At 47.8% G+C, this 24,986-nt stretch overlaps 2 protein-coding genes across 6 annotated transcripts in view; both read left to right on the forward strand.

Moving 5' to 3' along the window:
* Positions 1-1,148: 1,148 nt before the first annotated feature.
* On the forward strand, positions 1,149-16,431 carry LOC137305126 (serine protease FAM111A-like). 4 transcript variants are annotated; one of them, XM_067973914.1, is made up of 5 exons: positions 1,149-1,236; positions 5,309-5,369; positions 8,084-8,144; positions 10,003-10,064; positions 11,605-16,431. In XM_067973914.1, exons 2-5 carry the CDS (start codon positions 5,331-5,333, stop codon positions 13,438-13,440), a joined length of 1,998 nt encoding a protein of 665 aa, XP_067830015.1. In that variant the 5' UTR covers positions 1,149-1,236; positions 5,309-5,330; the 3' UTR covers positions 13,441-16,431. The 4 variants fall into 4 exon arrangements, with proteins under 4 accessions (XP_067830015.1, XP_067830016.1, XP_067830017.1 ...); XM_067973915.1 differs by lacking the exon at positions 1,149-1,236 and adding an exon at positions 1,291-1,554; XM_067973916.1 differs by lacking the exon at positions 1,149-1,236 and adding an exon at positions 3,916-3,944.
* Positions 16,432-22,154: 5,723 nt separating this feature from the next.
* The window catches only part of mdc1 (mediator of DNA damage checkpoint 1), a 32,091-nt gene continuing 29,259 nt past the window's right edge, over positions 22,155-24,986 (forward strand). For both annotated transcript variants that reach the window (XM_067973918.1, XM_067973919.1), the window contains exons 1-2: positions 22,155-22,425; positions 24,366-24,920. In XM_067973918.1, the coding sequence (XP_067830019.1) occupies positions 22,290-22,425; positions 24,366-24,920 (691 nt within the window). In that variant the 5' untranslated portion in view covers positions 22,155-22,289. The remainder of the gene's footprint in view (positions 22,426-24,365; positions 24,921-24,986) is intronic.

Consider the following 24,986-nt stretch of genomic DNA (forward strand, 5'->3'; position numbering starts at 1 on the left):
CTGGATAAATTATAAAACAAGGATCTATGCTTGGCACCCTCCTATTTCTCATCTATGTGTTGCACCTCGCTGACATCATCCGAAAACACAATGTCAGGTTCCACATGTAAGCTATCGACACCCCGCTCTACCTTACCCCATCTCCCTCGACCCCTCCACTGTCTCTCATTTGTCACATTACTTGTCCTACATCCAGTACTGGATGAGAAAAAATTTCCTCCAAGTAAATATTGGGAAGACATTGTCTTTGGACCCGGCCACAAACTCCGTTCCTAGCCACCGACTCCATCCCTTTCCCTGGCGACTGTCTGAGGCTGAACCAGATCATTCGCAACCTTGGCGTCCTGTTTGACCCTGAGATGAGCTTCCAACTACATATCCGCTCCATCACCAAGACCGCCTACTTCCACCTCCGTAACATCGTGCGTCTCCACCCCTGCCTCAGTTCATCTGCTGCTGAAACCCTCATCCATGCCTTCGATACCTCCGGACTGGACTATTCCAATACCCTCCAGGCCGGCCTCCCATCTTCCATAATCTTCATCCAAAACTCGACTACCTGTGTCCCAACTCGCACCAAGTCCTGTTCTCCCATCACCGCTGTGCTCGCTGACCTACGTTGGCTCCCGGTCCTGCAACGCCTCGATTTTTAAAGTTCTCATCCTGGTGTTCAAATCCCTCCGTGGCCCTCGCCCCCTCCCCTATCTCTGTAACCTCCTCCAGCCCCTACAACCCTCCGAGATCTCTGCGCTCCTCCAATTCTTGCCTCTTGCGCGTCCCCGATTTCCATCGCCCCCACCGTTGGCGGCCGTGCCTTCGGCTGCCTGGGCCCTAAGCTCTGGAATTCCCTCCCCGAACCCCTCCGCCTCGCTCTCCTCCTTTTAAGACCCTCATTAAAACCTACCTCTTTGACCAAGCTTTTGACCACCTGTCCCTAATATCTCCTCATGTGGCTCAGGGTCAGATTTTGTTTGATGCTCGCTCCTGTGAAGCGCCTTGGGACGTGAAAGGCGCTATATCAATGCAAGCTGTTGCTGTTGACCCAAGACTCTGGTTCCCAGTGAGGTGAAAATTGCCCCCCTCTCTCCTTCGCCCCCCTCTCTCCTTCGCCCCGCCCCCTCCGGAGGTCACATGACAGCGAGAGCCAATCGGCCGCGGCCAGCGTTGGGGGGGGTTACGTCATTTACCCCAGGCCAGCTCGCTCGTGCTCCTCTTGGTTGCCGGAGTTACCGGAGGGTGAGTCGGGGCCTGGGCCTGGGCGGGAGGGAATGAGTGATGATCGGCGGGGCCCCGCTCTCAGCCTCGGGGTGTGATGCTGAGGGGGAAGCCCGAGACGCCTTTGGACCCGGCGCGGCCGCTACTTCCTTCCTTCCTTCCCCGAGCGGCCTGCAAAGCCTCACTCCACGGCGTGGAAACAAAAAGCGAGGGCCGGGCCGGGCCGGGCTGGGCTGAGGCGGGGAGTGAACCTGAGAGCGAGGCCTCGGGGCCGGGCGGGGAGTGAACCTGAGAGCGAGGCCTCGGGGGCCGCGGCAATACAGCTGGCGCGCGAGGAGGGTAAATAATTGGCGCAGGCCTCAATCCTGGGCCTTTTTTTTTACAAATGGGAATTATACACCGGCTCATAGCGGCTTGCGTTCTCCCCCCCCCCCCCCTTCCTTCCCTCCCCCCCCCCGTTCCTTCCCTCCCCCCCCCCCCGTTCCTTCCCCCCCCCCCCCCCCGTTCCTTCCCCCCCCCCCCGTTCCTTCCCCCCCCCCCCCCGTTCCTTCCCCCCCCCCCCCCGTTCCTTCCCCCCCCCCCCGTTCCTTCCCCCCCCCCCCCGTTCCTTCCCCCCCCCCCCGTTCCTTCCCCCCCCCCCCGTTCCTTCCCCCCCCCCCCCGTTCCTTCCCCCCCCGTTCCTTCCCCCCCCGTTCCTTCCCCCCTCCCCGTTCCTTCCCCCCCCCCCCCCGTTCCTTCCCCCCCCCCCCCGTTCCTTCCCCCCCCCCCCGTTCCTTCCCCCCCCCCCCGTTCCTTCCCCCCCCCCCCGTTCCTTTCCCCCCCCCCCCGTTCCTTTCCCCCCCCCCCCGTTCCTTTCCCCCCCCCCCCGTTCCTTCCCCCCCCCCCCGTTCCTTTCCCCCCCCCCGTTCCTTTCCCCCCCCCGTTCCTTTCCCCCCCCCGTCTCTCTTCCTTTCCCCCCCCCCCTTCTCTCTTCCTTTCCCCCCCCCCTTCTCTCTTCCTTTCCCCCCCCCCTTCTCTCTTCCTTTCCCCCCCCCTTCTCTCTTCCTTTCCCCCCCCCCCTTCTCTCTTCCTTTCCCCCCCCCCCTTCTCTCTTCCTTTCCCCCCCCCCTTCTCTCTTCCTTTCCCCCCCCCTTCTCTCTTCCTTTCCCCCCCCCCTTCTCTCTTCCTTTCCCCCCCCCCTTCTCTCTTCCTTTCCCCCCCCCCTTCTCTCTTCCTTTCCCCCCCCCCCTTCTCTCTTCCTTTCCCCCCCCCCTTCTCTCTTCCTTTCCCCCCCCCCCCTTCTCTCTTCCTTTCCCCCCCCCCCCTTCTCTCTTCCTTTCCCCCCCCCCCCTTCTCTCTTCCTTCCCCCCCCCCTTCTCTCTTCCTTCCCCCCCCCCCCTGCTCTCTTCCTTTCCCCCCCCCCCTTCTCTCTTCCTTTCCCCCCCCCCCTTCTCTCTTCCTTTCCCCCCCCCCCCTTCTCTCTTCCTTTCCCCCCCCCCCCTTCTCTCTTCCTTTCCCCCCCCCCCTTCTCTCTTCCTTTCCCCCCCCCCTTCTCTCTTCCTTTCCCCCCCCCCTTCTCTCTTCCTTTCCCCCCCCCCCTTCTCTCTTCCTTTCCCCCCCCCTTCTCTCTTCCTTTCCCCCCCCCCCCTTCTCTCTTCCTTTCCCCCCCCCCCCTTCTCTCTTCCTTTCCCCCCCCCCCTTCTCTCTTCCTTTCCCCCCCCCTTCTCTCTCTTCCTTTCCCCCCCCCCCCTTCTCTCTTCCTTTCCCCCCCCCCTTCTCTCTTCCTTTCCCCCCCCCTTCTCTCTTCCTTTCCCCCCCCCTTCTCTCTTCCTTTCCCCCCCCCCCTTCTCTCTTCCTTTCCCCCCCCCCTTCTCTCTTCCTTTCCCCCCCCCCTTCTCTCTTCCTTCCCCCCCCCCCCTTCTCTCTTCCTTTCCCCCCCCCCCTTCTCTTCCTTTCCCCCCCCCCCTTCTCTCTTCCTTTCCCCCCCCCCCTTCTCTCTTCCTTCCCCCCCCCCCCTTCTCTCTTCCTTTCCCCCCCCCTTCTCTCTTCCTTTCCCCCCCCCCCTTCTCTCTTCCTTTCCCCCCCCCCTTCTCTCTTCCTTTCCCCCCCCCCCTTCTCTCTTCCTTTCCCCCCCCCCTTCTCTCTTCCTTTCCCCCCCCCCCTTCTCTCTTCCTTTCCCCCCCCCCCTTCTCTCTTCCTTTCCCCCCCCCCCTTCTCTCTTCCTTTCCCCCCCCCTTCTCTCTTCCTTTCCCCCCCCCCCTTCTCTCTTCCTTTCCCCCCCCCCCTTCTCTCTTCCTTTCCCCCCCCCCCTTCTCTCTTCCTTTCCCCCCCCCCTTCTCTCTTCCTTTCCCCCCCCCCTTCTCTTCCTTTCCCCCCCCCCCTTCTCTCTTCCTTTCCCCCCCCCCCTTCTCTCTCCTTTCCCCCCCCCCTTCTCTCTTCCTTTCCCCCCCCCCCCTTCTCTCTTCCTTTCTCCATCCCCCCCCCCTTCTCTTTGCTCTCTTTGCTGCCAGTGGCTGTTTCCTGTGTGAGGCCAGGTGGCGACTACTATCTGTCTTCACCCACATGACCTGGTTAGGTGGAATCACTGGATAATGAGAAACCTTGCCGATTTTCTCTCTTCTCTTCCCCAGCCCAGGGGCACTGAGACCATCTGTTTCCTCACCAGCGAACGCAGCACAGACCGAGTATTTGGACTTTTGGTGCTGTATGGCTGAGTACAACACCAGAGCACTTGCCCACTAAGCCATGGGGTGAGGGGTGTATGAAGCTTGTAGCTCGTATTTATGTGCCTTTCACTCTGCATTTCTACCTCACCTCGTGTGATATTAGCAGCCACAGTATGGGCTCCATCCAGGCAGTATTCTGTTTACAATGCCTGGCTGGAGCTCTAGTCCTCCTGCCAGGGAGTAAGCGCTGCATGTACATGGGTACGTGCATGTTTGCAGATGCTCTGCCAGCATTTTAAATTTCTGGAGAGCACTGGTGCCAAGACTGCACTGTATGAACGTGTAAATTAACCCCAGCTCGTTGTAAAAAGGGAGAGGAGATCCTTGGGAGCCCTTGAGCCTTTTTTTATAGAAGTCCTGGGTTACACGTCACTGCTGCTTTCTGGAGTCAGTTCAGAGTCTGAATCTGGATTCATATTGCAGCTGTAGTGATGTTGAAGTGGAAACAGCTTTCCAGCGGCCTTAAAAGTTGTGACGGAGAAGTATGTTTTGAGAACAACCGTGGGTCTTCATATTTGAGCTGGTTTTGTGATCCTGAACTTGTTTTAATTGACGTTTGCAAGTAGGAAAAATGTGAAATCTATTCCTTATACTTGTACAGCGTTACTAGTTGGCTTCAGCCCGTTTTGTTCACTTTTTGGTTAGTGGCTATTGCAAAGCTTTACATTTGTGTGTGTGTGTGTGGCAAGTGCCCCATGTACATCACCAGTATCACATGATTAGCCCCATCGTGCTCTGTCCTTGGAATCCCACTCTGGGGACATCATGTGGGATTGATTGCTGTGGGAAGCACATGAGGTCACTGAGGATCTGTATAACTGTTTACAACAATGTGTTGTTACTTCCCCTTTTTCTAAAGGCTCAAATCATGCTGGGGTGAGGTTACATGAGTGTAGACAGCCCTCCAGTATGTTGCCCCTGTGGCCGTTCGTGTGTGATCTGAGACGGTGAACGTCAACAGGTTATTCGACTATGTAGGGCATCACTGAAAAACGTTAGCCTGTGCCCCAACACCTTTTCTGTTCAGGGGTAAACTTGTGATCAGATGCAAGAACTCTGGCTGCTCTTTGCACTTGCTTGCCCAGTATGCTGAGGGCAGTTGTCATACCCCAAATGTCGCAGTGGGTGAGATTATGTAACTTGGAACACAGATTAGAACTTGAACCTAGAATCTTTTCAATTGCTTGGCTTAGTGCTACAGTCTGTGCATTATATATTGGGGGAGGGACCTTCTTTAAGAGCAGTTCTGATGATGCATTCTTTCGAAGAGGTCCTAAATCCCTGCTTCTAGCTGCTTTTGTGGTACAGAATTCCATTTTCTGTCGGACATGTTGAGGGGTCCTAATGGTTTGATATCCTCTAATACAGTTTTCCATTTTTCTTGTCAGTGCTGTCAGATAAAATTACAGGATGAGTTCCTCAAGTGACGAAGGCAGCAGAACACCTACGGTATATTTTTAATTTTCTTCATGAATGTTGTGATTTTTGACCCTTCCTGGGTCAGCTGAGACACAGATGCAGATCGTGGCTTCATTGAGTGACTCCCTCCACTGGGTTCTATTTTCCCCACTGACTCAATCACTTGAGGTTAATGCCTCCTCCTGTGGTTTTTCTACCTCATGTAGGTAACTTGCCCCCAATGTTTCCGGCCCTTGAGATGGATCCTGTGCTCCATCTGGCAGCATGGCCACAGACCTGGCAACCTTGCCGAGTGGAGGCACCGGAGGTATTAAAACCATGAAGGCTGAGAGTCAGAACATGAAGTGAAGAACGAGACCAGGCCTTTGGCCCATCAGAGTTTGTCCTAATAGCAACCCAGCCCCGACGTCCACTTCCCAACTTCCCTAGTGTCTTTGACTCTGCCGCCTTATCTGGTAGATTATTCCTATCATACCTTTTGAGTAAAGACAACTTTTTTTTTAAAAAAACTTTTTAAAATTTACATTCACTAGTTTTATTTTGTATCCTTGTCCTACTATCCTGACTCATAAGGTAATATTCCAGATTCAACTTGGTGTTTTCTTCTCACTGTACCTTATTCTTTAAGCAGAGAATTGTTAAAAGTCCTTAAAATTAAGGGGTGATGTCAGGAAGTGCTTCTTCACACAAAGGGTAGTTGAAATCTGGAACACTTTTTTTTTTCCCCCTTCCCCCCACAAAAAAAAAAGCTGTTGAGGCTGGGGGTCAATTGAAAATTTCAAAACTGGGTGATTTTTGTTAGGCAAGCGTATTAAGGTATACGGAAGAAAGACGGGTAGATAGTTAAGATACAGATTAGCCATGATCTAATTGAATGGTGGAACAGCCTCGAGGGGCTGAATGGCCTACTCCTGTTCCTATTAAGAGGGAGTACTTGAGGCAGAGAACATTGCAGCTTTTAAGGGAATAGTAGATAAACATTTGAAGAGGAGGATTCAGGGATATGGAGGTTATTGGATTGCTCCAGCGAAGAATTTGCAGACATGTTGGGCCGAATGGCTTCCTTTTGTGCTGTGTACTTGTGTGGTATACCATTTAATATTTTGTATATACCCCTTGAGACTCTACCTTATCCTATTCTTTCAAGACTGTGCAGCTTGGGCTTTTCTAATTTTTGCGTGTAGCTCATTTCCTCATTGAGAAGAAGAAAGCCTAGAAGAGTTTAGTGGTGTTTGTGGCTCCACATCACTTTCTCGATGCTATGATTTGTCTTGGTAAATGTTTTGCTATTGACAATGCCGACATTGTGTCACATTGTTTTTAAAATGGAGAAACAAAAACTTTCCTGGCAACCTTGCAGTGTCCCTTTTAAAAAGTAATTCACCACTTTGTGTTTGTGAACGGAGAAAGATGATGTAGCGATAGTCAGTAATATAATTGCCTTGTTCAAATCACAACGGGATAGTGTTCTCCCCCTGCTTTCCTGAAGGTGGTGACTGACGCTGGGGTGTAGTTTCACAGGGTTGGCCATTCTCTGGTACCTTGTCTCAATGGAAATTCTTTTACAAGGTAAGTTCGAAAATCCTGATCTCCCATTGGGGAGTGTCAGCTGATGAAAGTGCAGGATGGTGATAATGGCTGCAGCAGTGTAGCGCCGTTTTTCCAACTTGTGCTCTTGTTGAATGAGGCTCCCTTCCCTCTTGGTGAATTCAGCCATCCCGCACTCTTATGTGTGAGCTTAGACGGTGAGTGTCTGAAGGTATTAAAGCATCAAAACGGTGCCCAATCACGTTTTTTGCCCAACTCCCCCCGTGCACTCCCAGCAGGAACCGTTGTTTAATTGCTATTTGGGAATCAGTTGCTGGAGCCCTGGTTGATTTCTTCCCTTCCGCTAGTCCGAGGCACTTAGGCCAGTTGTAATCAGGCTGAGAAGAGCACCTACTGGAGATTGAACCTGAGCACTGCCTCTGGATGGATCAGTACCACACTTGTAGTGCATTTACCAACTGAGCAGTCAAGGGAGCATATCTTTACATTTTAAGGATAAACCAGCATGACTGTCTCAGCTGAAATTTCAGACCTGAATGTTCTGGCATCTAGGGCTGCCTGAAAACTTCCTAATGTCGTTACAATTTAACTCGGTGGGATATCGACTGTGTTTTAATTGGCGTAGCGTTGGTGTTCGCATTGCAAAAATTTGTTGTCAGTTGAAGCTTTCTTTTTATAGTGCACTACACTGGCAATTGCTTATATTAAATGGGCTGCCATCACTTGCTGTGTAAGCTCGTACATGTAGAATGACCTCTTGGGCAAGGTACTGGAGGGCTGCTGGCTTATAGAGCCGCACTCCACCAAGAATCAGGACTTGCAGGAGAAGAGGAGGGAAAACTTGGGGAGGCAGGGTATCAAGGGTGGAACCTTGGCTCGAATCTTGCTGGATGAATCTAATGGTGTGACCTTCAACTCCTATCCAGAATTATATTACACATTTTAATCGATTTTTAAAATATTTACAAACTGATGTATTTTCTTGAAGGGTTTCACGTTCTGAAAAATGTAGGTGACAAAAAGTTGCGGTAATCTCTGGGGAGTAATCTGAGACCAGAACTGTTAATGGCAAAGTTTACAGCCCAGACTGTCCCATCCAAAGACAAGATTGTTGGACCAGGCGTGGGGGGGAGGGGGGGGAGAGAAAGAAGAGGATTCCTGTTAAGTATCACACAATGAATCCTTGTTTTGCACAGCCGCAAGATGCAAGTGGCCCCAGGAAGGACGGGAGACCTCTCCAAAGGAACGTAAAGCAAGGTATGAGATGACCTTTTGAGACAATGGGGTGGGGGGGGAATATCGGAACTGAGGTAGAGAGCTGAGTTATACACACCCTGGCAGCTGGTATTGACGGATTGAGTTAGTAGGTTGCCTGTCTAGATCAGAGACTGGTGCATGGTGAGGGGTGAAAATTTTAATGTTGAAGGTGATTTTTTTTTCACTAAACTAACTCTGCTCCTATCAAATGTGCATTTTCCAGCATGGATAGCCCTTATTTTGAAACCACAGATTATCAAATGAAATACATTTTAAAAAAATTTCCTAGTTTATATTTTCATACCCATGTTCCTTCCACAATATATATTACAATGGCATTGATCAGCTTTACTTTGCTTCCATTTTTGGAAATAAGATTGTTTTCCATATTTTGTGAGAGGGGGGTCTTTTAGATTTCTGCCAATCATGCTGATCCCATATGCTTAGAACTGCCAGCTTTTGCCAGGTCCAGAACTGGGCAGACAGGCTGTGCAATCTTAGCTTGAGTTTTGCTTTGATAATTCATTGAAAAACTTAGTTACTCTTTTTAAAATAAAACCCATATCATTCAGCAGATAAATGTACTGCCTGGTGTGGTATTAAGCCATACAGACTTGTGTGGGGGAAGGGGGCTTTCCCAGGTTTGTGCGGAGTTTGATTATCACCCAGCTGAGATTTGCTAATTCCTACAATTGGCCTCAGCGTCCTTGCGCTAGGGAGGGGGAAATAAATCCCACCACTTCTGCTCCTGATCACCATCCAGCAGCCCTTGGTGGAAAAGTGCAGGTGTGAAATGTTGGGTGAGGACAGGATCGAGTTTTGGCTGTGACACTCTGATTGAATAACTTGCTCGCACACAGTTGACTAGGCTCACATGTCTAGAGCAGGACTTGGGTGAGGGTACCAGAGATCTGTCAGTGTATGTGGAATTGGACTCCAGGGTGAATCAGCAGCTTCAGGTGAGGAGCAGAGAAAAATAAATGTGGGGAAGAGATGGTGTACAGCTCACGTGTATGACCAAGCGAAAAGAAAGACTTGCGTTTATATAGTGCTTTCATGTCCTCAGGAAGTCCCAAATTTGACGGTCAATGAAGTACTTTTTGAATTCTCATTCGAAAGACGGCACCTCTGACCGTGCAGCACTCCCTCAGTACTGCACTGTACTCAAGTCTCGAGTGGAAATTGAACCCACAACCTTCTGACTGAGGTGGGAGTGCTACCACTGAGCCACAGCTGACACGTCGTAGATCACGTACAAACCTGGCGCTGTAATTCATATCACAGATTTGCACAAAGGTGTGACGTGTACAATGGATTTTGTAACTGTCGCATTTTCTGCTACCAGATACCACTGTGGGGCCTGCTGGTCGGGCACTATGATTGGTTTCAGTGCTCCTAGGTTATGGATTGGAAAACGGTTCAGGATTCCTGTTCCTGAGCAATATCTGGTGGCCCCTGCTGGCAGTGCATGTGTGGACATTGAGTAGGAACGGGATTTGACTGGGCTGTTGAACTGTCCGTCAGTGCCCACTTTCAGACTGATGTGCCTGATGACCACTTGAATGAGGTTTCGGAGAGCAATCAGCACTTGTGCAACTGTGAATCCTTCGGGAGAAGATTGGCAAGAAAAAATGCTGGAATTAGCAGACCAGATTTTTTTTTGTCAAGTGAAAAGTCAGTCATACATTTTGGCTTGATCTGTTATTAGAACTGGTAATCGGGTCTTAACCTGGAATGTTAACCTGTCCCGCAAACCAGCTGTTTGTTTCCAACCTTTTTCTGTTTTTATTTGATTTCCAGCATGTGCAGTTTTTCTTTTAACTTTGATTAAAATAGCTTGGATTTCTTTTTCTTTCAGACCCCGAATGCCTAATTCGATATTCCTCTTTGGGTGTTGAGGAACATTACCAGGACTATCAGGTACAACTCAATAGGTGACTGATGTAGAACATGTAAATCCTAGTTTGTTAGCAGCTTTATTCCTGCATCCAACTGCCATGGGCTGTCCTTAATATAACTGATCATCAAAACCCTACTGGGATGGTAATTCCAGAATAAATTGGTGCTGAGTATGGGTGACACATTGGGCTAGAGCACTGTCACTGCAATGTATTAAATGGGAAGATGCAGATTTGTACAGTTGCTACTCTGATGGTGATCTCTTGTTCCCTGCTCTGTAATTGGGGAGGCGTGGCTGGAATGACCTGACCAGAGGCGAGGCACATCCCTATAGGGCTGGAGAAAAACAATCTGAGGGTGAGTCTAGGACATTTAGGGGTCGGGCATTTAGGACTGAGATGAGGAGGAATTTCTTTACTCAGAAGGTGGTGAATATTTCTACCCCAGAGGACTATGGATGCTCAGTCGTTGAGTATATTCAAGACTGAGATCGATTAGATTTTTGGAATCAAGGGGATCTCACTGAATGGCGGAACAGGCTCGTGGGGCTGAATGGCCCAAAGAAAGAGAACTTGTATTTATACAGCGCCTTTCATGACCTAAGGACGTCCCAAAGCGCTTTACAGCCAATAAACTACTTTTGAAGTGTCACTATTGTAATATAGGAAACTTGGCGGCCAATTTGTGCACAGCAAGCGCTCACAAACAGCAATGAGATAATGACCAGATCAGCTGTATTATTGTTGGCTGAGGGATAAATATTGTCCAGGACACCGGGGGAGAACTCCCCAACTCTTCCAAACAGTGCCATGGGATGTTTTACGTCCACCTAAGGGCAGACGGGGCCTCTGTTTAACCTCTCAGCCGAAAGACGGCACCTCTGACAGCTTCGCTGCAGTCCCTCAGTACTGGCACTGGGAGTGTCAGCCTTGTGCTGGAGTGGGGCTTGAACCCACAACCTTCTGACTCAGAGGCCAGAGTGCTACCCACTCAGCCACAGCTGACACCCTGCTCTCATGAAAGTCACCCCAAGCTGCTACTCTCTTGGCTGTCAGCAGCTGGTCTAGCTGTGCTGGCTGATGCTTGCAAACACATCCCCATTGTCTTCTCCAGTGGAGAGTGACAAGTAAGAGGAAAAAGGCACCTTTTGGGGGTGGGGGTTGGCTGTCCTGATGGCTGTTAGTAAGTACACTGCCGTTGTGAAGCTGAGTACTTCAGAACAGGAAGGTTATAAGCTTGGTCTCTCTTCTGTGCTTGAGCTAGCTAACTTTGCGAGTAAAGATGTCACTTGGCCTCGTGACCCTGGGCAAGGGAGGGAAAAATCAGCTGGGATTCTTGGTCCTGATTACGATCTAGAGGAAAGCTAGTGTCTTTGCACATTGAGTGAACAGAATGGTGTGATGTAATCACTCACTCACTCACTCACACACACAGCACCTAATGTCTAGGCTTGTACATTAAGAATGGTTGCTTGGCCAGCAGGTGTCCACTGAGCTGTAGCTTGGCATGTTCAAGAGAAAGAAAAATGTAAACAAGTAATAATCAATTCCTGTCTCTCCAGATCAAAAATGCTAGAAGCAAAAAGATGGGTGACGGTAACCCATGGGAAGAAAGGAAACTCCAATCAGGCAGGTATACTGATGAGTTGAGTCCAAAGAATGGAAAAATTCTAAAGAATGAACAAATAGACAAATACACAAACAAGAAGTGTGGAGTACAAAACGTCCAGAAAAAAGAGTTCACTTTCAGTGTGTGTGGGGACCCTGATAATATCCAGTATGCGTTTACTGGGGATCCAGATGACACCTTGCTTTTTGCGCTGAATTCTTCCTGTGACTTCGAAGAGAAGGCGAAAAATGACAACACAATCCTTGCCTATGGGGAAGGTCCACTTAAAGGGTTGGTGAACTTTGACATCTTGTGCCGCTATCTACCACAACAGTCTCATTTTAGGCTGCTGTTCCTGCGGACCCAGAACCGCGACAGCAGTGACCGGCCGGTTCCTCCAGAGTACCCGCGCAACAAGTGCCATGTCCTCTTCTATGTCGAGCCCAGTGGCAGAACGGCGGGCAACACCACCCAGAGGATCGTTCTGGCTGACCGGATAGCTCAGGGGCAGACCAAGCTTTGCATCCTTGGCTTCGAAGGCGAGACCATCCGGGAAGCTTTGGTGAACGATGGTCGCTTCGACACCAAGATCGAGGATGACACTCACAAGCTGCTGGAGAAGGTGGACCCGCCGAAGAAGATCCAGTTCAATAACGCGGTGGACGCACTGCACGGCAGAAGCTTTCAGATCGAAATGAGCGGTTCCAAGAAAAAGGCGGGTGAAGACGGCAAGAGCCCAAAGCCTAAAGCAAGTAAATCTGCGGAGTCGTCGGCGCAAATGTCCAAGAAGGACTTGGATGGGAAAGCGTACGAAGGCGGCCGCAATCTGTTGCCAAAGTGGCACGTGGAGGCCCGCCGCGCTGCCGTGTTGAAGTTCAAGCAGTCGGTTTCCAGGAACGCTGACCAGGCAAATGTGTCGGAGAGGCAGTATTTGAACCGCCTTCACCAAGAAGCCCAGTCGCCCGTCCCGGCCAGAGCTTATCGGCGGATCACCGACAGACTCTCCAGCGTGGGCTACATTGCCTGGAGGTCTTCCACCGCTCAGGCCAGCGGCACTTGCTTCCTCCTCAAGGACAGGTACGTGATCACTTGCTACCACGTGGTGGAAATGATAGCGGAGAACGCCCCGTTCGAAAGTTGGCCGGCTCTAATCCGCGACTGCACTGAAGTCTTCTTCGGCTACGAGGAGGACGGTCAGAAAGGTCAACCTTTGAAGCTGGTGGCCTGGCTGGAGATTTACGATCAAGCTCTTGATTACGCTGTCCTGGAACTGGAGAGCTCCCCTGGGGTGATGGGATTGATGGAGTTCTGTGCCAGCCCACCAGAAACCGGCACCCTTTACATCACTGGCCACCCAGAAGGAGACAAGAAGAAAATCTGTCCTTGTTCGGTCATGACCGGGGATCAGCGGGCAGCTGGTTATGCGCTGCAACATCTGGAAAGCTTAAGATCTGGAATAACCAGAGAAGATGCTGAAAATTATACGCATGACATGGTCTTGATTGCAAGTCAAGCTTTCAATAGACTGAAATACTCAAATGTAATCACGTACAAAACAGATTTCCACTATGGTGCTTCGGGATCCCCAATATTTAACTCTGAGGGATCCCTTGTTGCATTGCACTGTGGTGGTGAGACCTACAAGAAAAATAAAGACCCTGAGAAGTTCTACATTGAACTTGGAAGACCCATTACATTTATTCTCAACAATATAATTTGCAAGAATGATGGTGCCACAACCGAAAAATCAAAGCAAATCATCATTGCGTTACAAAATTCTTTAAAGTGAAATACACGCAATCATAGAGGAGGTACTAAAATGCAGGAAAGAAGTGGGAAGGGCTGTATGTCCAGTGTTTGGAAAGGTACAATTGAATTTTGTTTTGCAAGGTCCCACCCGAAGAATTAAGCCGTCTTTTTCAGAACAGTAGATACTGTAGTTTATTAGAATGCAGTGATTTGGCCAACAGCCACTAACTTGCATGTATTTTTAAAAGGGCGCTGTTGTCTTGCAATGGAGAAATACAGTGGCTTGTTCAGTGACATGACAATGTACTTATATTTACCTTAACTGAAGCTAAAGATGTAAAAAAAAGAATTGCAGCGTTCCGTGTTTGGGGCAATTATATGGGGTGATTTTTGTAAGGCGTTGCTCCAGGTATGGAGCCTCACTATTCCGAAGCCTAGGTTGGAGATGGGGAAAGGTTGAACAAGGAATCTTAAGGTGGCTGCCCCTGGCTCTTCTAGTGACTGTGTCTCCACTTATTTACATGAAATCAGTGTGAATCAACCTCTGCAAATGTGTATCTTCTTGTTTCTGTAACAAAGTTCTTTTCTCCTCCCTCAGCCAAGTGGTCATTTGTGAGTCTCGATGGTGAGTGTTGTCAGCAGGTTATTCGATTGTCGAGGTGATCACAACCCAGCCTCGTTTTGTCTCTGTGCACTTGCCAACAATGGATAGCAATCAAGAACAAGGATCCTGGCTTGATTTACTACCTCCCCAGCTTGGGTGCTTAGGCCAATTTTAGCACCCATGCTTTTGCCCCAGCTCAGACTAGATGGGGAGGCAGGGTTAAAGCTGGAACTTCTTTGGACTATGTGGCATATTTAGCCACTTCACCTCCAGGAGAGCTATTTGTGATCTTTGTGCACAACTGGTTTATATATATAAAAAAATTCTGTTTAAATGGTGTTAGTCCAGGATTGGTCAGATTTTGTTTTTGGCAGATAAGTGATTACTGTATTTTCCTAACTTTGAGACTGGATCACTTAGTATCTGCCATTGTGTCCAATCTTAAAACTTAAACTGACCTCCTTGCATGCCATTTATAACATTTTTTCATTTGATTGTCAAATTTAAACAAGTCTTTGTATTAATAACTCCAATGTGACAACAATGCCCTTTTAAGAATTTTCTTTTTCAATATTTTTAGTTGGTGCATTGAAGGGACTGTAAATTAGAACTAGTGCCGCACACTAATGCAGTAGTTTTAAGCTTTTCTGTTTGGACGAGCCATTGCAAGTATTCATGCATTCCCTGGGTTCCCCTGTCCTTACTTCCAAAAGACAGTGTTTAATTGCGATTAGTATATGCAGCAACAGAAATCAACTTGCTAGTAATTCAGCAAATATAGAAATCCGATGACCAGGTAGACAGATTTGCTTGCAGATAACTTAGTGTCCCTTTGTGGATCTAAAGATCCCAGGTTGCAAATCTGTGTTCTAACGCAGCTCTCCAAATGGTTACATGGGGCTGTTTTTTTCTTTAGCACTCCCCTGTTTGTGATACATTGAAACTTATGTTTGCACTGTATCTGCTGCAGTGTCAAGTTTTCAATGAGGCTTGTACATAAAAAGGAAGATTTAAATACAAAAAGGTGCCAAATGCTATTGGTAATGTTATTGTATTACTGACCACATTTTGCTTTTCTCTGTGTGTTAGCATTGAGTAATGCCTTGCAAAACTGTTTAATGAGATGGTGGTCCCTTTTTTGTTCTATATTTTACTTTAGATATGAGGAAAATATTCTTTCATATGGAAAAGTGTTAGAATAAATGTTCTTCTATTACTATGATTTATCAAAAGGTTATAGAAGAAACAAAATTGAATTCTATTAAAGCCACATTTCTTGCCCCACAAGTGGTTTGCAATTACTTTTTTCTCACCTAGTTTATATATTGGTACTAAAGCAACTGACCTAGTTTTGTAATTTTTTTCTGTGACTCCAACTTACTCCCAAGTTGCCTATTCATGTCAGCCAGGATTGAATTGGCAAGCTACATGGCCACGAGGGGTATCATCATCCACATACATGCACCTTCCAATGGCGATAAATGGAAGGCATGTCGGAGTGGGAATTTTTTTTCTTTGCCCCGCCCCCAAGCTCCAGTTGTTGTGGTAAAATGTAGCTCCCCCACAGCAGGTCTCGGCTGAGATCAACCAAATTAACATATGCGAGCAGTCAGACTCTGGGCCTTGCTGATCTGTATGGCTCTGCAGCACATCAATCGGTATGTTTTTATCAATAACTCATTGCATTTTGGGCATGTTCCTGTACGTAACAAACAAGATCACTAAATGCTGCTTGTTTTCTAAGTCACAATTTTGTTGAATAATCACAGTTACAAAATACTGGGCCTTGGGGGCTGGATTATTTACTAAAACTGTGCTGGTCACCGGCCCATTATTCGTGTGCGAACCTTGATAGCATGTGCTGACAGGCTATCTGACTGTGAAGGGCATCACAGCCGAGTCCAATCCTGTCCTAGCCTGGCTTCCACATGTGCATTACCAATGGGGGTTGCTTTATGTCGACCGGATGCATGAAATCTGGGTTGATTCTATTTTTTTTCCTTCCCTAACCCAGGGGTGCTATAGCCAATTGTAGCACCCCTACTGCTGCTGTGGTAACTCAACACAGACTGGACGTGGAACCTGGTCTGTGCGGATCGGAGAATAAAGTCTTTATTTCTGAGCCAGATGGCTGACAAAGAAGTTTCCATGAAAAAGGTATTCAGATAAATATAAGATTATATATAATGAAATGGCAAAAATTCCATATTTTCTTTATGTAAAGCAGAAAAATAACTGAACATTTTTTAAACATCTGGTTAATAGCTTGAAATGGTGCATGTTACATTTTGTTGAATTGGGATTTCTTTTATAGTGTTAGCATTGAATTTGTTACATGGATTCATGGGCATTCTATATATCTATGCTCTCTATCATTATATACACACACATGTTGGTCACAATAAAAAAATTTCCTGGTTAAATTTACTCTTGGTTATTGTCCTTTCTTTAAAATTGTCAAATGATACATGTGGTGTTAAAGAAAAGAAAGTACTTGCATTTATATAGCACCTTTCACAAAGTGCTTTGGAGCCAATGGTGTACTTCTTGAAGTATAGTCACTGTTGTAATATAGGGAGAAGCAATGGCCAATTTGCTCACAGCAAGGTCCCACAAACAGCAATGAGATAAATGATGTTGGCTAAAGGATAAATATTGGTCAGGACACTGGGGGAACTCCCCTGCTCTTCAAATAGTGCCTTGGTTTTTTTTTTAATGTCTGCCTGAAAAGGCATATGGGACCTTGGATTAACAGCACCTCCAACCATGCAGCACTCCCTCAGCACTGCACTGAAGTAACAAGATTATGTGCTGGAGTGGGATGCACTTTGGCCTAGGGTGGCGGTTGTTTTGGGGAACTATAAATTACTGTGAATAACAAATTTTGAAACAGTATTTAAATTTGGATACAGCATATTAATCCTGTTTTTCAAGGCTGGATTTGGTTTCTCACTCAATGTTGAAAGTTCCAACAAAACATTTTTTTTTAAAAAAAAGCATAAGTCAGGAGCTCTGTTTAAAATGTTTAGTTATTTATCACTACTTCATCCCTCAAACATCTCAAAACACTTTACATTCAATGAATTACTTTGAAGTGCACTGACTTGTGGCCATGTGGACACACAGCAAGATCCCACAAATAGGAATGCGATCATGATGTGTATTGTTAGCCATACCAGGAAGCTCCCTGCTCCTACTGAAATAGTCTTTAACATCCATCTGAAGTACTTTAAGAGAATTTAACTGCCGATGTGATACACTATATAGTGGGTAGGGCAAAATTATTTTAATTTAATAACATTTAACCATAAAGTATGTATTACAAGTAAGTTATCCTTAATTTGTTTATTAAAATTGTCAACAGTACATTAATGTACACCAAACTATATTGTATACAAGACAAAGTTTTAAAATAAAATTTAGTTTACTTCCACCTCCAGAGACATTGCCTGTCTCTGTCTCTGCCCCTGCCTCAGCTCATCTGCTGTAACCCTTATCTATGCCTTTTGTTACCTCTAGACTTGACTTTTCCAATGCTGTCCTGGTCAGCCTCCCATCTCCCACCGTCCATAAACTTGAGCTCATGCAAAATTCTGCTGCCCGTATCCTAACTCTCACCAAGTCCCGTTCACCCATCACCACTGTGCTTGCTGACCTACACTGGCTTCCTGTCGAGCAATGCCCGACAATCCTCCGTGGAACTCTGCGCTCCTCCAATTCTGGCCGCCTGTGCATTCCAGATTTCCTTCGCCCCACCACTGGCAGCCGTGCCTTCAACTGCCTAGTCCCTGAGCTCGAATTCCCTTCTGAAACACTTTGCTTCTCTTTTCCTTTAAAACTCTCCTTAAAACCTACCTCTGACTGAACTTCTGATCATCAGTCCGAATGTTGTCTTCCCCCTTTGGCTCGTTGTCAATTTTTTTTGTCTGATTTCTGATCCTGTGAAGTGCCTTGGGACGTTTTACTACGTTAAAGGAGCTATATAAATGCAAGTTGTTAATTAGAAGTAGGATATCGGGGCATTTTACCTATTACGACCAGTTAAATATAGACAATTAGTGAATTATTGTATTATGAGTCGAATCTAAGTGATAATCAGTATTACTATTAGTTATCAGTGCAATTTCAGTGAGTTACCATTAGTTACTGGTCTCCCCTCTGCAAATCAGTTCCCCCACCTGTTTCTCCTGTTCCCTGGCCTCAGTTTCCCTTCTTCTCCTGTTCATAGGTAGCCTTCGAGTTCTTGCAACTGCTGGCACAAAATCATAAGCAAAGATTCTCAACTACAGGGTGACCCAACCTTTATAGGGTAAATATAGGCACAACCATCTTCAGCTGCTTCATCAATGACCTTCCTCCCATCATGAGGTCAGAGTGGGGATGACTGCAGTGTTCAGTTCCATTCCCAATTCCTTAGATAATTCTGTGCCAGCATACAGCAAGACCTGGACAACATCCAGGCTTGGGCTCATAAGTGGCAAGTTACATTGGTGGCACACAAATGCCAGGTAATGATCATCCCTAACAAGAGCGAGTCTAGCCACCTCCTCTTGACATTCAACGGCATTACCATCACCGAATCTCCCACCATCAACATCCTGGGGGTCACCACTGACCAGAAACATAACTGGACCAGCCATATAAATAGTGTGTCTACAAGAGGTCAGAGGCTGAGTATTCTGCGTGACCGACTCACCTCCTGACTCCCCAAAGCCTTTCCACCATCTACAAGGCACAAGTCAGGAGTGTGATGGAATACTCTCCACTTGCCTGGATGAGTGCAGCTCCAACAACACTCAAGAAGCTCGACACCATCCAGAACAAAGCAGCCTGCTTGATTGGCACCCTATCCACCACCTTAAACATTCACTCCCTCCACCACTGGCGCACCGTGACTGCAGTGTGCACCATCTACAAGATGCACTGCAGCAATTCGCCAAGGCTTCTTCGACAGCACCTCCTAAACCCATGACCTCTATCACCTAGAAGAACAAGGGCAGCAGGCACAGGGGGACACCACCACCGGCGCATTTCCCTACAAGTCATACACCATCCCGACTTGGAAATATATCGCCGTTCCTTCATCTTCGCTGGGTCAAAATCCTGGAACTCCCTACCTAACAGCACCATGGGAGTACCTTCACCACACGGACTGCAGCGGTTCAAGAGGGCAGCTCACCACCACCTTCTTGAGGGCAATTAGGGATGGGCAATAAGAACATAAGAAATAGGAGCAGGAGTAGGCCAATCAGGCCCTCGAGCCTGCTCCGCCATTCAATAAGATCATGGCTGATGTGATCCTCACCTCAAATCTAAAGAACACAAGAAGTAGGAGCAGGAGTAGGCCACTCAGCCCCTGGGCCCGCTCCACCACCCACAGGGCCTTGACCGATCCAAACTCAGCTTCATGTCCAATTTCCTGCCCGCTCCCCGTAACCCCTAATTCTCTTTACTTCTAGGAAACTGTCTATTTCTGTTTTAAATTTATTTAGTGATGTAGCTTCCACAGCTTCCTGGGGCAGCAAATTCCACAGACCTACTACCCTCCGAGTGAAGAAGTTTCTCCTCATCTCAGTTTTGAAAGAGCAGCCACTTATTCTAAGATTATGCCCCCTAGTTCTAGTTTCACCCATCCTTGGGAACATCCTTACCGCATCCACCCGATCAAGCCCCTTCACAATCTTATATGTTTCAATAAGATCGCCTCTCATTCTTCTGAACTCCAATGAGTAGAGTCCCAATCTACTCAACCTCTCCTCATATGTCCACCCCCTCATCCCCGGGATTAGCCGAGTGAACCTTCCTTGTACTGCCTCGAGAGCAAGTATGTCTTTTCTTAAGTATGGACACCAAAACTGAATGCAGTATTCCAGGTGCGGTCTCACCAATACCTTATATAACTGCAGCAATACCTCCCTGTTTTTATATTCTATCCCCCTAGCAATAAAAGCCAACATTCCGTTGGCCTTCTTGATCACCTGCTGCACCTGCATACTAACTTTTTGATTTTCTTGCACTGGGACCCCCAGATCCCTTTGTACTGCAGTACTTTCCAGTTTCTCGCCATTAAGATAATAACTTGCTCTCTGATTTTTCCTGCCAAAGTGCATAACCTCACATTTTCCAATATTGTATTGCATCTGCCAAATCTCCGCCCACTCACCCAGCTTGTCTCTCCCCTTGTAGGTTTTTATTGTCCTCCTCACTCTCTACTTTCCATCCCACCTTTGTATCATCTGCAAACTTTGATGTTACACTCGGTCCTTCCTCAAAATCGTTAATATAGATTGTAAAGAGTTGGGGACCCAGCACCGACCCCTGCGGAACACCACTGGCTACTGGTTGCCAGTCCGAGAATGAACCATTTATCCCAACTCTCTGCATCCTATTAGATAACCAATCCTCCACCCATGCCAGAATATTACCCCCAATCCAATGATTCTTTATCTTGAGCAATAATCTTTTATGTGGCACCTTGTCGAATGCCTTCTGGAAGTCTAAATACACTATGTCCACTGGTTCCCCTTTATCCACCCTGTATGCTATGTTCTCAAAGAACTCAGACATGACTTCCCCTTCATAAAGCTATGCTGACTTTGTCCTATTAAATTATGTTTATCTAAATGTTCCGTTACTGTCTCCTTAATAACAGACTCCAAAATTTTACCCACCACAGATGTTAGGCTAACTGGTCTGTAATTTCCAGCCTTCTGCCTACTACCCTTTTTAAATAAGGGTGTTACATTAGCAGTTTTCCAATCTGCCGGGACCTTTGCTGAGTCCAGAGAATTTTGGAAAATTATTACCAAAGCATCCACAGTCCCTACTGCCACTTCCCTCAAGACCCTAGGATGTAAGCCATCAGGTCCAGGGGATTTATCTGCTTTGAGTCCCATTATTTTACTGAGCACCAATTCCTTAGTGATTTTAATCATATTTAGCTCTTCCCCCCCCTAGAGCCCCCTGTTTGTCCAGTGTTGGGATATTCTTAGTGTCCTCTACCATAAAGACTGAAACAAAATATTTGTTCAGCATTTTTGCCATCTCCATGTTTCCCACCATTAATTTCCCAGTCTCATCCTCTAAGGGACCTACGTTTGCCTTAGCCACCCTTTTTCTTTTTATATAACTGTAGAAACTCTTGCTATCTGTTTTTATATTTTTTGCTAATTTATTTTCATAATCTATCTTCCTTTTCTTAATCAATCCTTTAGTTACTTTTTGATGTCTTTTGAAGACTTCCCAATCTTCTATCCTCCCACTAAATGCTGGCTTTGCCAGTGACCCCCACATCCCATGAATTAAAAAGTGCAATTAAGTGTAGGGGGGGGGGGGTCCCAACTTTTATTGGGTAAATGCAATTAAATATAAGGGATCCAATCATTATAGGGTAAATGCATTAACATGTCCAGACGTCATGTGATCAAATGTCATGTGGCCATAACATCACGTGTCCCAGCCTCCAACCAGAGTTGACAAGCCTACCTTTAACTGTAAAGTGGCTAACAATGATTGCCACGACGTCCCCACCATTTCCCTGGACTTTGCACAATTTTTTCTCAAATGGAATCCCTTTTGATGGAGATGTTGCTTCGCGCATGCGCGAGCCGCGAAAAATGTTGGGGGGGGGGGGAAATAGAGGCGAAATTTGACAGTTAGTCGCGGGACTGGAATCCAACTGGGGAGAAGAGTCAGAGACGAAAGAACGACGTTAAACAAAGAAACATTGACTCCCGTTACATAGAGAAACAAGGTGAAGAAAAGTAAAAAGACAAACAAATGTACCATAGCGTGGGGGGGGCCGCTGGAGGAGAGGACAGGTCGCTGTTTGAACTGTCCAATCCGAAGAGACGTTACACTCCACCCTCCTGTCCCCGGCGAACGTCTCACATTCCCGGCTGCGATTGGATACGTGCTTTGATGGGCAGCGCTATTGGCCAATCGGAGCTCCGATCCGGGTTGAGTTTGACGTCGAGGCGGGAGCCGGTGAAAACAGGCGCAGGCGCGTTGCGCGCGGTGGGAGGGGGCGGTGTCAACAACTCGGATTAGCCAATCAGCTGGTAGGGAAGGGTTAGACAGACACGGGTGTCGACCAATCAGAGGCTTCGGTCGCTAGCGCATGCGCAGAGGGAGAACCGAGGGGAAGGGGGAGGGGAAAAAAAGTGATGAAGTTTTGAAGAAGTCTCTCGCTGCCCAGGGGGCAGAGATTGACCTGAGCATTTTATAATCAAGTATTTTATTTAAATGGTTTTGTTGTTAGTGTGAATGTTTGGTTTTGAGGAACTATGGACGAGACGCAGCTGGTGAACTGGGATCCTGAGGAGGAGAAGGAAGAAGTGGAGGAGGAAGAGCTGAGAGTCTCTGATCGTGAGCCTCGGGGCCGGCTCAGAGTGTTTGCAGGCAACCAGAGACCTGAGACTGGTGAGGGAGGGAGGGAGGGAGAGAGAGAGGGAGGGATCCTCTTAACAGGATATAGTATGTGTCCATAATGGCAACATACTCACACATGTTGTGGTGATGAGTGCTGTCGGCCACACCGTACCCGAAGAACTGTTCTTCAAATAGTGCCATGGGATCTTTTACATCCAGCTGAGAGGGTAGGCAGGGCCTCGCTTTAACGTCTCACCGGAAAAGCAACGTCTCCGACAGTGCAGCACCCCCTCAGTACTGCACAGTCTAGATTATGTGCTCAAATCTCTGGAGTGGGGCTTGAACCCCTGACTCAGAGGTGAGAGTGCGACCCACTGAGCCAAGGCTGACAACAACAACTTGCATTTACATAGCGCCTTTAATGTAGTAAAACGTTCCAAGGCATTGCGTAAATCAGACACAAGTTAACACCGAGCCAAAGAAGGAGACGTTAGGACAGGTGACCAAAGGCTTGGTCAAAGAGGTAGGTTTTAAGGAGCTTAGGTCTGAAAGGCGGTGGAGGGACGGAGTTTAAGGAGGGAATTCCAGAGCTTCGGGGCTAGACAGTTGTCAGCTGCTCTCCAGTCAAGTAAAAACCCCAAAGCCCTTGCACTTGGGAAGAGAGAAACTCTTACGGGGTACCACTGCTGGAGCGATATCGCCTGCTGTCGGTGAAGACAGAAGCTTGTATAGACAAATGATCGCGCTGCAGGTGTGTTGAGCATAGTTCAGTATTTCAACAGGCAAAGAGAAGGGAGAAATAGCAACCAGTGAGGAGGTAAAGAATGTACTCATTTATTTCATTTGTGCATTTTGGGGGCATTGGGATAGTCACCAATGAGGAAGGGCCTATATTTCCTTGACTTGGTAGGATCCGGGGTTCACGTGACCTTCCCTCAAGCTGTGATATGAAACTTGTGTTTTTACCTCTACCTAATTCCGGGGTAGATGGGGGGACGGTGGGGATGCCTGCTCCCGGGAATCTGCCCATGCTATTCTAAAATCAACTGCTGTGAGAGATTAGTTACAGAGGGGTGGCTTTTTCTCCCCTTGTTGGGAGTACGTAACCTTCATCTCCCTCTAGCAGCACGGTTTGATCTGCTCCCTCATGATTTGGCCCAGTGCCTGCTATAGAGCTGAGCCAAACAGACCAAAACGTGGGCCAGGTTAGCTGATATTCACTGGGATGCCAGTAGGTGTGCTACTGTTGGCTACAGTATGCCAGGGTAGGAAAAATTGGTTATGGTTTCTACTCCTGATTGCTATCCAATTGCTATGGAGTGAGGATCTGCTCCACGGTCACATTATATGCAAACGCTTTAAAAGGTTTTTTTTGAGGAGTGCGGAGGCTTGCATAAAAAAGAAAGAACTTGCATTTATACATAGCGACTTTCACAACCTCAGGACATCTCACAGCACTTTACAGCCAATGAAGTATGTTTGAAGTGTAGCCACTGTTGCAATCTAGAAAATGCAGCAGCTAATTTGCCCACCGCAAGATCCCACAAACAGCAATGAGATAATGACCAGATAATCTATTCTAGTGATGTTGGTTGAGGGATAAATATTGGCCAGGACACTGGGGAGAACTCCCCCTTTCTTGGAATAGTGCCGTGGGATCGTTTACATCCATCTGAGAGGTCAGATGGGGCCTCGGTTTATTGTCTTATCCAAAAGACGGCACCTCCGACAGTGCAGCGCTCCCTCAGTGTTGGTACTGAAGTGTTGGCCTAGATTTTGTGCTCAAGTCTCTGGAGGGGGACTTGAACTCACAACCTGCTGACTCGGGGCGAGAGAGTATGGTCGGGTGGAAGAGGTACTGGAGGGTCGCTGTTACTTGTGGAACCATATTCCAATACATCCAGGAAAGAAAAAAAAGGGTGTGGGAGAAGGAATAAACGAGTTGTATGTGGATTTCAAATTGATTCAATTTGTTTTCTTCACTCTCACAGGTTTTATGGTGTATAGAGGCGAGAATGTCATCGGCAGACACGAGAGTTGCCATATCCACATTCCTGTGCAGTCTGTGTCCAAGAAGCATGCGGTCATTGAAATCGACGGGGATTCCCACCTGATCCATGATTGCAACAGCCTGAACAAGACCCGACGGAAGAACGCCATCCTGAAACCCAATGTCCGCTACACAATCAACGACGGGGACCTCTTTCTTTTTGCAGATGTCGCCTGCCAGTATTTGCTGCTGGCGCCGCCGGCTAAAGACGTGGACTCCGGATCGGAGACCGGCTCGGAGTCCATGTTTCCCCAGTTGAGGCCAGGAGCGGGGACCGACCAGCGGGAAGCTCGGCCGGAGAGCGACGAGGCCGCTATCGATGACGCGGTTCCCGAGGCAGCCGATAGCGATTTAGAATCGCCGGAGGACTCACTTATACTGTCGCCCACCCAGCCGTACCAACCCAAGTCGTCGATGCCGTTGCCGGTCCAGCTGGTACAGTCTGACACGTATGTGAAAGAGTCTGAAGATGATGACACGCCGTGGAAGAGGACCGGTAAGCAGACGTGACAGTCTTCTTAAGATTCCTACCTTCCCTTCTTCATTACTCTTAAAAAAAAAA

Source organism: Heptranchias perlo, chromosome 39 (assembly GCF_035084215.1).
Source record: "Heptranchias perlo isolate sHepPer1 chromosome 39, sHepPer1.hap1, whole genome shotgun sequence".
Classification (NCBI taxonomy): Eukaryota; Metazoa; Chordata; class Chondrichthyes; order Hexanchiformes; family Hexanchidae; genus Heptranchias; species Heptranchias perlo.